Here is a 15,906-nt window from a genome sequence, read left to right as displayed (position 1 = left end):
TTTACTGGTCGTAATAAGCTATAATTCTGATATATAAATGCTTTTGTCTCATAACAAGCTTTAGCTGTTTCTAAGCAGCCTTTGTTACTTCTGGAAATTGTTTCTTTTCCCAAATGAATTATCCCACAACCCTTTTCTATTGACTTCAATTTAATTTGTATCTACTTTACACTCAATTTGTAAAGTTGTTTCAATTTGAATTGTATTCTAAAATAAAAATATCAACCCACCTAAGTATGTTACCAATACAAATATACTTCATAGTCATTCAAGTGATTGATAAGTTAATATCTGTTCTATGCCAATGGGAATAATCTCTTCATCAATGTTAATTCAGAAATATTGCTGTTTAATGAGATGAAAATTATTGCACAGAGGAAAAACTGTGATACAAATAACATAGTTGTTCACTTTATTTCCTGAATACTATTGGTATCACATTAAGATAAGTTAAATTAAATTGGATACATTTTTATTAGTCTAATTATTCTAAAGGAAATAAAATCAATTACTCAATGATGGTTTGGGGGAATTTTTACTGTTTCAAAATAATTGGGAAGGCGTGCGGGGGTGGATTGGGGGGACTGCACTGGTACTTCCCTGACTGCTGTGTGAGACAAGCTGTAAACCCAAAGCACTGTAATAAGTGATAAGTAGGCTTTGGTACTAAGTGTGCAGTGCTTCTTCCAGCAGCAATATTACAGCTGGGGATTCTATTTGGCTTGCTTAGGTTGTATTTCACACCAAAAGTTGCATATTATGAATTTAAAACATCTGTTTGCAGGCTGGACAGGTAGATCAATAGTAGGGGACACTTGTAGCATGGCTGAGTCTTTGGGTTTGACACTAAATACCAAAAAAAGAGTAAAATAAAACTATTGGACAAAGATATGTGTTGAAATATATTACTGTTGAAATTCAACCGCAGCTATTGAAGTATATTACCATTTCATTTACCAAACTGTGTTTAGAATATGCCTGGTCTTAGAAATTCTTTGGTTACCCATGGATTTTTTTAATGCCATAATAAAAACTTCAGAAATTATGGAATGTAAATGATTCATTGCTCACATCCATTTAGATTTACATAGAAGCAAAAAATTAGGGAACATTTTATATATATATATATATATATATATATATATATATATATGTATATATATATTTAAATCTATTAAAATTAGCTTCTCATGGTTTTTCCAGCCTGTAATTCCAGCACCTGGGAGGCTGAGTGAGGCAAAAGATTGTTGTGAGAACAAGGCAAGGCTGAACTACCTAAGGAGTTCCAGACCAGCCTTGGTTTCAGATAAATAGATAAATCTATTCAAATCAATGAAGTCACAGTAGGGAGACAATAATTATTCGAAGGATCATTTATTCAATATATTTTTTTACAAAATACAAAGGCTTGGTCTGCATGAATATAGAGCATATGAAAAATAAGGTATTTTTGCTGAGTCTAATTTTCCAACATTCAGAATTTCTCATCTATTCTCTTGAAGAATTAGCTTTGGCACTTGGTTTGATATCTTAAACAATGAAGAAAAAACCTTTTCCCTGTTAATTGAATCATATCCATAAACACTAACAATTTAAAGATATAAAATTAGACATTTGCCACGCAATACTCTTTCTGCAAGGTAACTGATTTGCCTATGATCCTAAAGTTTTTCAAGCTATAAGAGAGAAAGACTTGAGGGGCTGGGTATGTTCTATACTGTATCAGCAGCAGTTGATAGTAAATGCAACAGAAGATTTGTTTTGTCTGTGGTACAAGAATATGTCCTATCAGACTCTACTTCATTTTCTCTACTTGAACACAAGTAAGCACACACTGACTGTCTCTGACTGACAAAAATGTATAAAAATACAGGAAGCTTGGCTGTGATTGTCAATAGGAGAGCCTATATTCATCAGCTAATATGAATGCGTTTGCTAAAATTAGTGAAGACAGGAAAATGAGTTAGGGGTAATATATACAGAGTTTGAATACATTTTCCATCCACTTGGTGATTTCAGGCACTGTGGCTGTTCAGGATAAACTATTTCATGGGTTAACTTGATAGCGATTTAATTTTCAGTGCAAGCAAAAGCAAATACCTGCCCAGTGTCACACACATGACCTGGCACAACTGGAATGTTCAAAGCATTTTTATTTTTAACATCTTTGCCTTGGAGACATCTTGAATAAAAACTTCTTATTGAGTTTGCTCTTGGTGGCAATTGAATTTTCAGTGAAACCCAAAGCAAACACTCATCTCCCTCTCTGTCACACATAGGAGCAAGTGTATTTGGAACACGCTCCCCTTCTCCAGTTTCACTGTGGAAGCATCTTCAATAAGAGACACTTAGTGTAAACCTTCTATCAACCATGAGAAACAAGACTTGAGATGCCTGCATGTAATTATATTAAGCAACGCTGCCACAGTCATCTGCCATGTAAACGATGTTTGGGTAAGGCTTGTCATCACAATGGTGCTTTCCTGAGAATGGAGCTGGTCCCTGTGTATATCACAAGTGTGCATGCTCTGAGCTGTGGTCGCTGTCGCGACTGTCGTCATTTGCTAGTGAGTCCCCTGTCTGCTGGAGGGTAGCTGCACCAATCCCTGACAGCTCCGATGGGAGAAGTGTTCCCTTTTTCACATTCACCAGTTCCTTTTCTCGAGCTGCAGCGCCTTGTTGTCCCCCTTTGACCCGCTTCCACTTCATTCTCCTGTTCTGGAACCACACTTTCACCTGGAATGAAAGGGAATACGTAAGTCAAAGAAGGAACTGAAACATAGTTCCTCCAGGGCCTGCACATAGACGTGAAGACGCCGTGATTACAGAAACCCTGCAGCATTGCACTGGGTCAGGTCGAAAGTTCATGATAATTGAAAATGTTTAGACAGCCCTTACAACAAATTTTCATAAATTCCAACACATAAAACAAAAGTGTAAATAGATGGAGGAGTTTGTTCAGAAACCCTGGACTGAAGTTTATGAACCAAAGAAAATGTATTTGTCTCTGCCATTTATTTACATATATAAAGTATGTGTCTCTGCCATATGTTTATAGGTTCTCTGAAGCTTTTCTTTGACTTGAACATAGAGTATGTGCTGGTTTATTGGTGATAAATCTGCCTCTGGAAGGGAGCTATCCATTACAAATGTCCCCTAGCTTGTGATGGCAATGTGTCTCAGCAAACCCATTCACGTCAATGGGAAAATCATAATTCACCTCAGTCAGGGTCCAGATGCTTCTTTCTGGAGCCCACTGTTTCTCAGCTGGGGACTCTCTCTGGGCATAATTGCTGGACACTTGTTCCCCCAGTGGTCTACAGGGAACAAATCTTCTTACAGGTCTTCTTTGTGCTCTTGCTTTTATTAACATTTACTTTGCAAATATCATCTAACTGTTGCTAAAAAAATGTGGCCACAGTAAAAATTCTCAGCACTTACAGTGAGACTCCCCTGGGTGGAGACCCAGAAACTTTGTCAAAGGGTGAAGGGATTGTGGTGGTCATTCTCAGGACAATGACAGAGAGAGCTTCCCTGGGTTAGTCCCACACTGGCTCAGTCATGAATTAAGATTGATTAATGTATTTACCAAGGCTTAGATCGGTTTGTAATATTTTTTCCTAGTAAATGACTGCTTACTCTGCTCTTATTTTGTTTTTGTTTTTTTAAATCTCTGCTAAAGTAAACTTGCATGTTTATAATTCCTTTGCTTCTTTCATTTGGTATTTTTTTTCCTGTTTTGTGTTCAATTTCTTTACAGTTCATTTTTGTGTTTTGCAAACATTTTACAAGCTGCTCTGGGCCAATCTGTAAACCAGTCCACCCGCTTCCGTGACCATCTTCCCCTTTGTTATAACTCATGCTACATGTATGCCTTCACTAAACTCCTACACCTCTGACAGAAACACCTTTTCATATTTGATAGAATAAGACCATATTCTTCTGCATAAAAACATTTAGAACACATCACATTCTCAATTTCTACTAATACACAGTGATGAGGGGAAATCATGAGAAGTGTGTTCAGCTTTCAAAGATGTTTAAATGTTACACACTGAAGCCGGTGGCCTGTTTACAAATGTTTGCACAATGAATTATTACATATATCTTATCTCTAGACTCTCACTTGCGTCACTTTAAGTAATAATGGGAATCACATATCAGATATTACCCATTTACATATTAATCCATTTAACAGTACAGAATCAGAAATATAGCAAAACGTTTGTGATTTAAAAGTCATTGATAGATGTCCACACACTATTACAACTTACTAACCAAAAGGTCAGCACTTGCCTCTTACGAGGTAGCTGCAGGGGATAGACAGCTTGACTACAGCCCTATTTGTGCACTATTTAGAATATATTTTTCGTTTTGCTAACATTATTTTAATTTTGTAGTGATGAGTTTAAACAAAGGCTAAGTCTCATGATGTCAAAGAGAAAAACAGAATGTTACCTTGGGACTCATCCGTTGCCAGGAGTGCCTCTTTTTTCTTTACTTTTGGTACCTTATTGCTATACCTGTACATCAATGGATTCCTCAACTCTCTTCAGAGAAGTATTTATGTACAGTAGATAGTGGTTAACACCGACACCCACAGTAAGTCAAGAGAAAGAAACAGAATGCTCAGCCCTAATCGCGCTCCCTTCTCCCAGTGTCTCTGGGTTCCTTGCCAAAGAGCAGAGAGAAATCATTTAAGAGTCAGACATGGTGTGTGACTACAAGGAAACAGTGTCTTCAGGACACAGCAGGACAGTTACACATTTTGACTCACAATGGTTTCGACAACCTACATAAGATCTTGGCAAGCCCCAGCCAGACCAAATACCAATGTGAAAAGTGTAGTTGGGCATGAAATCCTACCCCTACTAGTGGAGCTATGGGCAATTGAGAGCTCCTGGGAAAAGGAGTCAATCTTCTCTAAGAGGGTAGTTCCTGACAAGTTAAGTAGGCTCTCATGAATGCCCACATATCTAATAATATTTTGTCTGGATCCTTTTGTTTTTGTTTTTGTGTTTAAAAGGACACAAATGTGGATGGGTGGTAGGTAGTACCTGGAAAATGGATCTGAATCAAGAGAAGAAGTGAGCATGATTAAAACACATTATTTAAAAATCTCAAAGAACTAGGTTTTAGTCTAACTTATAAATAGTAGATTCATAGAGGATGTAGTTGAAGCTTTGGTTGTATATGAGAATGTGTCCTTATTAGCTTCATATTTAAAGAAGGTCCTGAACTATCTGCTATTGGAGTTGTTGCCATTGATAATTTCTGATGAGAGATCCACCCTCTCAGTGGTAGAGGAAATGTATTTAGCTTTATCTCTGCTCACTCTCAGAGTCCACACGGTTGTGTTGCCACAAGTTAATGAAACAAATTAATAATTATTTCTCCTTATTTTTGCTGTTTTGGGCATCCTTCCCCTTTTCAATTTTTGTTCTAGTCACCTAAAATTAATTCTTAGCTTCTAAGAAATTATTTTATCAACTATTTTCCACAAAAATCAAATCTGATATTGAATAATTTAATCAGGACATATGACATTTATGCAAACTTATTATTTTATCTGTACTTCAAGTCGATTTTATCTGCTTCCTGCTATATCTTCTGGGAAATGAGGGCTTTGTACATTTACTTTTCTTCATGTAAGCAGCTAAGATAAAGCTCCAAATAAATGACTTAACAACTCAAATAAAATTAAATCCTTCATTTAAGAAATGGAGCAAGGAGAGGAGCGTTTCGATAAAGTTAAAGCAACATTGGTCAAACCTTCCATCCTCTTAGTAGGTCTGTAAGCAAAAAGTAGGTTCAACAAACTCTTCATGCAAGAAATAACAAGGCCACAATAAGAGCTTGCAATGGTAACAGCCAATGTGTAAGTACCTAGTTATGGTCTTTACTTTTTAGGACACTTTATGAAGTTTCTTTATTCTCCCATGGTTAACAAAAATATTTAATGTTTAAAATACCTGGATGATGAAACAAAAATTTCTATTATCATGCTTGACTACATCACAAAAGAAAGCAATCAAGAAAACTTTTTATGATTGTTTCAGAAATTTGTTTTATTATTTTGTTTTTGTTGCTTTGTTTATATTGAGACAGGGTCTAGCTGTACACTGAGGTTGTTCTAAAACTTACTATGTTGCTCAGACCAGCCTAAAACTGTCGATCCTCTTCCCTCACCTCCAAATTACTGGGATTTCAGCCATGTCCTACCAAGCCCACAGTTAGAAATCAAAATTTTCATCTTCTATGAGCATATTTTAAAAGAAGACCATTGTGTCACTGACTATATACTGATTCCCAGTTCCTTACTTGACTTGTTATTCATCTACGTGACTGCTCGGTATGCACAACAATTGTCCTTGGGATTCAAATATACCACAAAAAAATTAAATATGAATCTGGAGTTTAAAATTTCCAAGGTTCCTAGAGGCATGTTGTTCGATGAAATTTCAATATGACAAAGTCACAATTCATGTTTATGTAGTACCTCTTTGCTATTTCTCACATTTTTGATCAAACAGATATAACATTAAATGTTTGTATCAAAACTGAAGATTTCAGTGACATATATAGGTGTCTTCAAACATCCTGAATTTGGGGGGTTAATATTCTAATGATTTTCATTATAATGTGGGCAAGAGAAGTATTATCTCTATTGTCTAACAAATATGGATTCATATATTTAAGATGTGAAAACATTCAAATAATATTTCAGAAATACAGTTTCAGATTTAATTCTGCAATTCCTAGTCATTACATTTGGTCATGGTAGTTAATCTGGTACACACAGCATCGACAGGCCCTGGGGAGGCCCCGTCCCAGTAGGTCAATGATACCATCAGCAGGTGAACTGAAGAACTGGAACCACACAAATTTTAAAGTGAAGAAGAAAAACAAAGAAAGGAATTTCTCTATCTTCACTTTGTTTGAACAGATGAGTTTACATGTGGTTAAAAGAAGGGGTCCTGACATATCTAGAAACACATTGCATCAAAAACTGTGCCTTCTGGTGTTGGTTGTCAGTGTGCAAAGGTGTGTGTGTGAGGGGGCTGTCAGGATGCCTGGAGGACTGAAGACTGAAGTCCTATTTACCAGCCTCCTGCTCCCCTTTGCTTGGGCACAGAGCTTAGGACCTTCTGGCTCTAGTTTTGGTTCTGAGTCCTCTGTTTATGTCTTATGATTCATCCATATTAATGTGTCAGAAAAGTTTGCTGTTTCTCACATTTTCTATCAAACTGAATTAAGTTCTTCTCAGCCACTGTCAAATAGAATAATGAGTGAGAAATAAGTCACTAGAGAAGCAAGAAATGGAGCTTCCTAAGTGATTTTCATCTTGTGGACAAAATTGCATTTTAATGATTTTACATATATGATATGATAAGTAATATATGTACATATCTAATATGTATATATATTTCACTATTTTTTTTAAAAAATGGAACCAGAGTAATGTGTGAGAAATAAGCTTGATGGAGTACTGATTTATTTGAACTGGACCTTTAGCATGCTGCCAGGGAGCAAAAGTTAAATAATTTCCCTACTCTGTGCTGTGCCTGTTTGAATCCAACTCAATTAGCCTATTTCATTCACACCAATATGCAATGAAAACTATTTCCTCTTCATGTTATTTTTTACAAAAGATAATAGGCTCATCATTCAGTTATTTTAAGTGAAGTATCTCTATCTAAAATCAACTAAATTTGGCATTTTTCTTCTGGTTATAAAACTCTTGAATAGCAAACAATCCCTAAAGACAATAAAGTTACCACTTGGTGCCATTTTATTCCAGCTCACAAGACCAGTCATAAGGATGGCTTCTCTTCTCTATGTCTTGCCTTATCTCTGTAACCATGTCAAATAGCAATTGATAGTGCAGGACTATCAATATCTACTAAATATGATAAAGTCACCTCGAGTCATCATCCAGATAAAATAAAAATCTAAACCCTTCCTTTCTGAAACAAAGGAACTCATTACATTGCAAGTAACAAAAATACAGAATATTGACAGTTTGTTACGATCCAATCCATGTGAGCCTTCACTATCTTACAGGATTGAGAGAAATATCCCCTAATTTGTAACAAAAACTCCTTTAAAATACCACACTTACCAAAACTTACACTCACTCCTGCCATGGTGGATGTTTTTCTAGTTTAGTGGTCCTCAACCTTCCTTGTGCTGTGACCTTTTGATACAGTTCCTCATGATTTGGTGACTCCCATCCCCCACCAACCATACAATTATTTTCCTTGCTACTCCGTAACTATAAATTTGCTACTGCTCTGAATCATAATGCAAATATCTGTGTTTTCTGATGGTCTTAGGTGGCCCCTGTGACGGTCTTTCGAACCCCTATGGGTAGTGATCCACAGACAGAGATCCACTGCCCTAGTTGAAGTCACATCATGTCTGGCCTTTCAAAATAATTGTCATAAAAAGTATTTGTCCTTGTTATTTTAAATGATTTAAACACTGCTGGAATGAAAAGAAGTGGCATTCTACAATCACTGGCTGTGCAGAGATTCCTAAGTTTCAAATATATCATTTACTGATCATTGAAACAACTTACCAAATAGTTAAAACTTATTCATATAGATTTATAGAAATAAATTTACAGAGGGACAACATCATGTAAAAAAAAGATAATGTGAAGGACTAAATACTGTATATTTTGTGCCAAAGATAATTCTCTCTTACAGTAATAAAAATGGATGGGTATTTTGAAAATATTTGGCATTAGGTCATTTAGTGATTTATGAGTAACAAAGAAAACCTAATGTCTCTCACTTTCAGTAATGGAGCCTGATCCAACTAGGTGATATTTTTTCCATTTTTATTACCAGAGGTTCCCTGAATACAATGTGTCAATTCTAGCAATTGCAGCTTGTTTACAAGACTTCATGGCTGAACCTCTGTTCAGCTTTGTGAAGTGAGAGTATCTCCTTCTCCTGTGTTTGGTAGCCTAAACTCCAGGAACATTTTCTCATCCTTCAGGTCCTCCCTGGCGCTGCCTCTTTCCTTCCCCCGCTCCAAGATACCAAAAGTCTGGCAGGAGATTTTTCCACCTATACTAGATGGAGACAGAAGACCAGAATTAGTTTGTACAGCTGAAAATACTTTTGACAGGAGAATCTTTACATTGGATTTGTAAAATGTCCCCAATAGACCTGCCACTGTTGATCTTGAAGAGGACACGAGATGATGTCAGGAACTGCTAGCTATAAATTTGACACAGGAATATTACTAGACTTATTACTGCTCTACAAACTGGCATTACAAAATGGAAACGCAGCTTTGTCCTAGGTTCCCCATTCTTACACAGTATAAAATAATGTTATTTAATAACTGTTTGCCAAATAGAAGTACTTTGCAAAGCAGGCCCCCTTCTCCTTGCAGGAGGAAATTGAAAGGTAAATGCAGAATCTATAATTGAAGGAATTATAGAGTCCCTTGATATTTCATTATGGAGGACACGAGTGTGTGTGTGTGTGTGTGTGTGTGTGTGTGTGTGTGTGTGTGTAAACATGCAACCCATTTAGGAAATTTTATGATAGCTCCTCCAGTAAGACTTGTGGAGTTAACTTTCTGAGTGATGTTTGAGAATTTAACATGTCTTACCTTTATCTAAAGGAATACCTAAGCATTGTTGGAAATCTATATAAAAACATCAATGTGTCTTGCTAGAAAATGTGGCTCATATACGGATCAATGACATAATTACAGCAAAAGTATTCTAATGTACTCTACTGCATAAATACACATTTTCTAGATAATCACAGGGAAAAAAATCAGCATTAAAGCACAGTAAAGATTCATATGACTACACAGTAAGTTTTAGAAAACAGGTATTTAAAATATTTATTTAAAATATTTATTCATCTACACAATTCTGCTCTGAGTCTAAATGATTGCATCTTTCACTCTCCCTTTGTATAGTGAATTATTTATCTGTATTTGAGTATTAAAAGCTTTTATCAAAATCAAGAAAAATATTTAGATTTAAGAAATGCTATTAAACTAGGATAAATATCAAACAATATATGGTTAAATATGATGTTTTTAACATACAAATTTTTATCTATTTTTCTAAATTTTATCTGATTTTAAAATATGTAAAATTAATTTATACAGAAAGAAATGAAGAGAATGCAGAGGTACAATTAAACAACTTAAACGTGGAAACTGTACTCACACATGTCTTGTAAGAATATATAGGGTCAACATGTGGATTGCATAGTGAATTCATTTTGTGAAGAGTACAGAACTATTGAAGTGGTAGGCCTGAATGGTTGCTCTCCACCAATTCTTATATAGAAATCTTCTGCTCAACATGATGACGTTAGAAATGGGGTCTTTCAAAATTAATTAACTCATAAAGGTAAATTTCTCATTTTATGGTACATTTCTCAAAGCTGGTGCATTGCTACAAAGACATTGTGTTTGTGTAGATGCCCAATGAACTGAGAGAAGCTTCATTCCATTTTATTTTATTTATTTTATTTATTTTATTTCCAGAGCTGAGGACCAAACCCAGGGCCTTGTGCTTGCTAAGCAAGCGCTCTACCACTGAGCTAAATCCCCAGCCCCTTCATTCCATTTTAAAGAACAAGAATTTTAAAGGTATGCTATGAGTCTATGGCTATAAGACCTCCAAAATTAAAAACCAAAAATATTTCACTGGGAGTGATATCCAGCATTTTAGAGAAATGTGCCTTTAGATCCCCAAGAATAGAAAACATGGTTATTGAATCACACAATGTTTTATCCCTGTGAATTCAGCACAACAAATTCATCACATGAATTGAAAATCAAATTCTAAAATTTGTAATTTAAGAATTATAATGAACATAAATGTATAAGAAGAAAGTTCACGTTTGGCACAACATGGAATATTCTCCTCCCTGTACATAGTTAAATTCAGCAGCCTTTGCCATGGTTAAAATGTGTTCAGTTGTCCCATCCCATGAGCACAGACTCTCCAGCTTATTTTCATGGAATTTTCTTTCTAGTGCCTAGCTCAACAAATGTCTTTGTTACCAATGAATTTACCCAACATGCCTGTGAATAACAAGCCCCCACCACCTAGCTGTCTCATTCAGTGTCTGGTGAAAACACTTTTGTTTCCACTATGGTGAATAAATCTGAAAGAGAAAACACATTTGCTTCTAGTTGTGGCCCAAAAGATTTTTTTTTTTTTATTATTCTAAGAAAACAAACTTCTAAGTGGCCAATCCTAGATATTCCTTCACTTACTTGTAAGCATTCAAAATTTGCCATTTTCTGACAGCATTCCTCTAGAGCTTTAGCTTTGATTAAATATTTACACTATAATGAGCATATCACCCTTCCAGTTAACTTGCAACTGCCAGAGGAGATGTAGAAGACAGGAAAGAAAATACACAGTCCTGAGTTTTAAATTGTTTGAGAGCCCAATCATCTCTCAAAGTTTTTGTTTTGTTGTAACTTTGTCCATTTTTTGTTTGTTTATTTTCTGTTTTTCTTATGAGACCCTTGCTAGCTCATCTCATGAAGACGTCTAGTGATTCTTGTCTATACACTAAGCTTGGCCAGATGGTTCACTTTGAACAGGGGACGTTGGTAAATATGGAATAAACAGAAGCTTAAGTATACTTTATAGGTTGGAGTTTTTTCTCAGCATTCCTGGGAGCAGTTTTCCCGCTCTGAAGAAGTCCAGATTAGCTGAGTAGAAGCAAAAGTATGAGAAGACCAACTGTTCTGGAATAGTTTCGGCAGCACCAGGTCACTGGGTCAAAGACTGCAGTTCTGGGATGGATGGAGGGGAGGCTGGAGGGAAGGCTGGAAATACCATTCCAAAACCCAGACCCACAAAATTCTAAATGGACATAAGGTGGCTGTTGTGTGAATCCACTAATATTTGGGATGGTTCATTACACAGAAAAGACAAGCTGACTTAATATGAAAGTGACAATTAAGACATTAAGATTTAAAATAAGGCATATATATATATATATACATATATAGCTGTTGCTTATAACTTAATATATCAAGTCAGTTATGAAGAAAGAGCAGTTATTTTAAAATACCTTCTACATTTTCATCAGTTTATAGAAACTCTTCTAGGATTAAATTGTTGTTAGACAAAATGAAACCTGATTTCTCTGATCAAATGATGGAAGATGATTGACCATCACTATGTGACTAAGCTCACGTTCTTGCTTTTGCTCTTGGCCAGAGCTCAGTGCTCTATCCATCACTGTGTAGATGGGAAGTCAGCTCTAATTTCCAATTTTCTTCATATTTCTAAAATATGGGTCTTTCCTGGAGTTCACTGTTTCTATATACACTAATGTGCAATTTTCCCCCTTCTTTACTTCCTTGTTCCCAGATAAACATTTTAAAATAGATCAGTTTTCTGATGATATAGATTTTAGATCCTGCTCTCTGAAGTGCCAAGTGCTACACATCCATCGAGGGAACTTTGTGTGTGATTCAGGGGAAGAAAATGTGGTACTCCAGAGCTCAGAAACTAGTCATAATATTTAATAAAATATAAACTGCCAATAAATAAAACCGCATAAAAGTGTCCTTTGTATATTTTCTTTAAGCAGAAATAACCCGCAGAAGGTGAAATCTAAAAACTAACAGAAAGAAAGAGTATGATAAGAAACTGGATTAAAAACCACTCACTATCATAAAGTGTGACAATCATTTGTCATGTGTCCACACCCTGTTGGTATTTCCCCGGTCCCAGTGGGACCCCTGGAGGAAAAATGTGCAGTGAGAGAGGAAGTAAAGCTCTTGGCCTAACAGTGCTTGTTATAATTGCACTGTCCATAAAGATGTTTGCATTGGCCATTCAGGGATGTTTTTCTAACTAGCAAGTCTGTTAACCATGAAGGCTGGCTTCTCCTAGAGTAAATATGAATTACTATAGGGCGTACTCTGAGTGCTAACGGGGCAAGTTTTTTTCCCCTCAAATAAAACCCAGTAGAGGAGTCTATAAAGAAATCAGTTTAAATATATTATGTAGTTCTCATTAATTAGATACGTGTATCATTAACACATTAAAAGCATTCTTTCAGTGGATAGTAGACAATTGAATTCCTAGAATAAACACAATTTAAAGTATTTTGATTAATGGAGAGCAAGTATTTACCAATGATTTGTATGTCCTTGCTGCCAACTATTCCCAAACTTCTTGCACCTGTGCTACACCCCTTGATTATTTCAGAACATGTGAGAGCAAACAGGGGGAATATGAGTCATTTCCAGGTAAAAACATCTTGAGGTCAGCGATCTGCCAATTCTTCATTACCTCCTGTGCTTACCAGCAGCACTGCATGTTGAGATTCCAAGGACCGTGAGTGACTATTCAGAGTGCCAGAATCATCAAACTCATGTAGAAAATAAGCCATCGCGATTTTATTTTATTTTATGCTATTTAGTTTTAAAGGTTAATGTTCTATTAAAACATGACGTGACCTATTTTGACCTGGACAGACAACTAACCTTTTATTACACCAGATGAGGAGAGCTTAAATATAAACACAGGAAGTATTTCACCATTTACCCACATTATCTAAAACAAACTGTGTTTTTAAAACAAACAGAGAAATATTACCATCACAAAGCATCCCTTATTGAAATTCAGTAAACGCACCTTTCATTCAAATATCATTTTTTAAAAAAATTGTCATTTTACTAACCAAAAATTTAATCATTTAATAGTAGAGATTTCTAATTGGTATTTGCAAATCATAAATCCAGATAATTTAAAAAATGGTAAAAAAAAAAGATTGCCAAGCCATAGCAATATAAAAGGTCATGCAGCAATGATGCCCACTTTACCTGTCTTTCGGTGAGATCTAGGTTCACTGCTATCTCATATCTTCTCAGTCTGGTCAAATAATTATGATGGGCAAATTCTGCCTCAAGTTCTCTGATTTGCTCTTTGGTAAAAGCTGTTCTTTCCTTCCTGGGTTTGCTGTTCACTTCTGACTTGTAATTTCCTTCTTGGGAATCTGGGGGGAAAGTGCAAGAAGATCAGTGTTAATAGAGTCAGGCAAACATGTGCAACCATACCACTCAGTACTTCTCCACGTGCTTTGCTAGACAGGGGAGTCATAGTGAGCCAAGACAGTAAGACTGATCACAGGGACACAGGGTGAGAAATAGGTTTTTCTTCTCTCTCTCTCTCTCTCTCTCTCTCTCTCTCTCTCTCTCTCTCTTTCTCTCTCTCTCTTTCTTTCTCTTGGTTTCCTGGTAACTCGTAACTTAATTGTTCTTTATACATCTATAAAATACAAACACATTTTTTTTTAACTTCTAAAATGGTACTGTGATAATACAATAAACCAAACCCTCATTGAAAAACAATTATAGAATTAAAATGTCTTGCTACATGTATGTAAGTATAAGTGAATATGGAATCCTCAAAAAAAGTAATAATTGTGTATATGATTATTTTACCAAACAAATTACTTAGTGATTGGATCTAAAGTCCAAGGCCATGGGTCCAGAGATATAAACCCTAAGGGGTTTGGTGATTAACAGTGATTTTTACTCTTAAAGAAGACATAAGTTCCATTTCTAGTATTCACATCAAATGGCTCACAACCATCTGTCACTCCAGCTAAGGGGATCAGATATCCTCTTCAGGCCTCTATGGGCACATGCTCACATGTGCACACACACAGATATAAATAGTTAAATAAATAAACAAACAAGCAGTTAAAGCCCAGACAAAGCATATGAAAAGTACCTAAGAACTTACTGTCACTTTTATTTTCAATTTAGTTCCTTGATTAAGACAGCTACAGTTTTCTCTTATGGCACTTGCTGCTCAGCTCAACATGGAATGTATGAACAGAAGTATGCCCCTATGACTTATAGGCAAGAAGTTTTAATTATCTACTGTACATGCAGTACAGCAGCCACATATACCAAACATCAATTTTCCATATCAAATCTTTAACAGCATATAAAATTACAACAGCAATTTGTAACATAGCAATCCACATTTCTAGTCAGGAATTAATACAATACAATGCAGAATATTTTACTTAGCTTTTTAATATTCCTGAGTGATAGCTTGAAGGTATTTTCTATAAACTAAACAACAGAATGTTCATAATATAGGAAAGCTAATCTGCATTCACATGTAGACATGGATAGCAGCCATATTCAACTCTAAAAGGCCATGTCACATTTGTCCTCAGTGAAATACCAACATCATCAAGAGAAGGTCATGTAAATCTTCTGAAAATCATTACTGGTTTATACTTGATGTTTATCATGTATATATTATTTGTGATCTAATACAAGGAGCTCTCCCATGAGCCCAGGTAAAAGTGATACAGGAATAATTATGACTAATTGAAAATACAGCCGGGCGGTGGTGGTGCACGCCTTTAATCCCAGCACTTGGGAGGCAGAGCCAGGCGGATCTCTGTGAGTTCGAGGCCAGCCTGGTCTCCAAAGCAAGTTCCAGGAAAGGAAAGCTACACAAAGAAACCCTGTCTCGAACAACAACAACAACAACAACAACAACAACAACAAAAATAAAACAATGAAAATACAAACACAGTATCCTAATTGCTCTATAATTATGTAAATATAATACAATATGGTTGAGAAATTATCTCTTCATCCACAGTTGCTTTGTATCCAGTGATGCTTGTTGATGCCAAGGAATAATAAATGAGTTTTTTTTTTTTAATTGTTTTTCCTTTTCCATAAGCCTAAAGGAAATCTATCTGGCATAAGGAGGGCACGGCAAAATGGAAACCCACTAGACAGGAAATTTTAAGGCAAGCAATTTTGGGTTGAATCTTACCAAAATCTAAGCTGGCCAAATGTGCTTTTCTCACAGCAGCAGCACTAACAATGGTTTCTCACCTACATCGTAGCACA

At 35.8% G+C, this 15,906-nt stretch overlaps 1 protein-coding gene across 1 annotated transcript in view; it reads right to left on the bottom strand.

The window, feature by feature from the left end:
• Positions 1-1,474: 1,474 nt before the first annotated feature.
• Meox2 (mesenchyme homeobox 2) overlaps positions 1,475-15,906 on the bottom strand; it is a 58,883-nt gene continuing 44,451 nt past the window's right edge. Inside the window, exons 2-3 of the mRNA XM_036206461.1 lie at positions 13,843-14,015; positions 1,475-2,736 (exon numbers count right to left, since the gene is read on the bottom strand). Coding sequence (XP_036062354.1) covers positions 2,512-2,736; positions 13,843-14,015 — 398 coding nt within the window. The 3' untranslated portion in view covers positions 1,475-2,511. The remainder of the gene's footprint in view (positions 2,737-13,842; positions 14,016-15,906) is intronic.

This window comes from Onychomys torridus, chromosome 14 (assembly GCF_903995425.1).
Source record: "Onychomys torridus chromosome 14, mOncTor1.1, whole genome shotgun sequence".
Classification (NCBI taxonomy): Eukaryota; Metazoa; Chordata; class Mammalia; order Rodentia; family Cricetidae; genus Onychomys; species Onychomys torridus.
The sequence above is the reverse complement of the archived record's forward strand: the minus strand, read 5'-3'. Positions and strand labels throughout refer to the sequence as shown.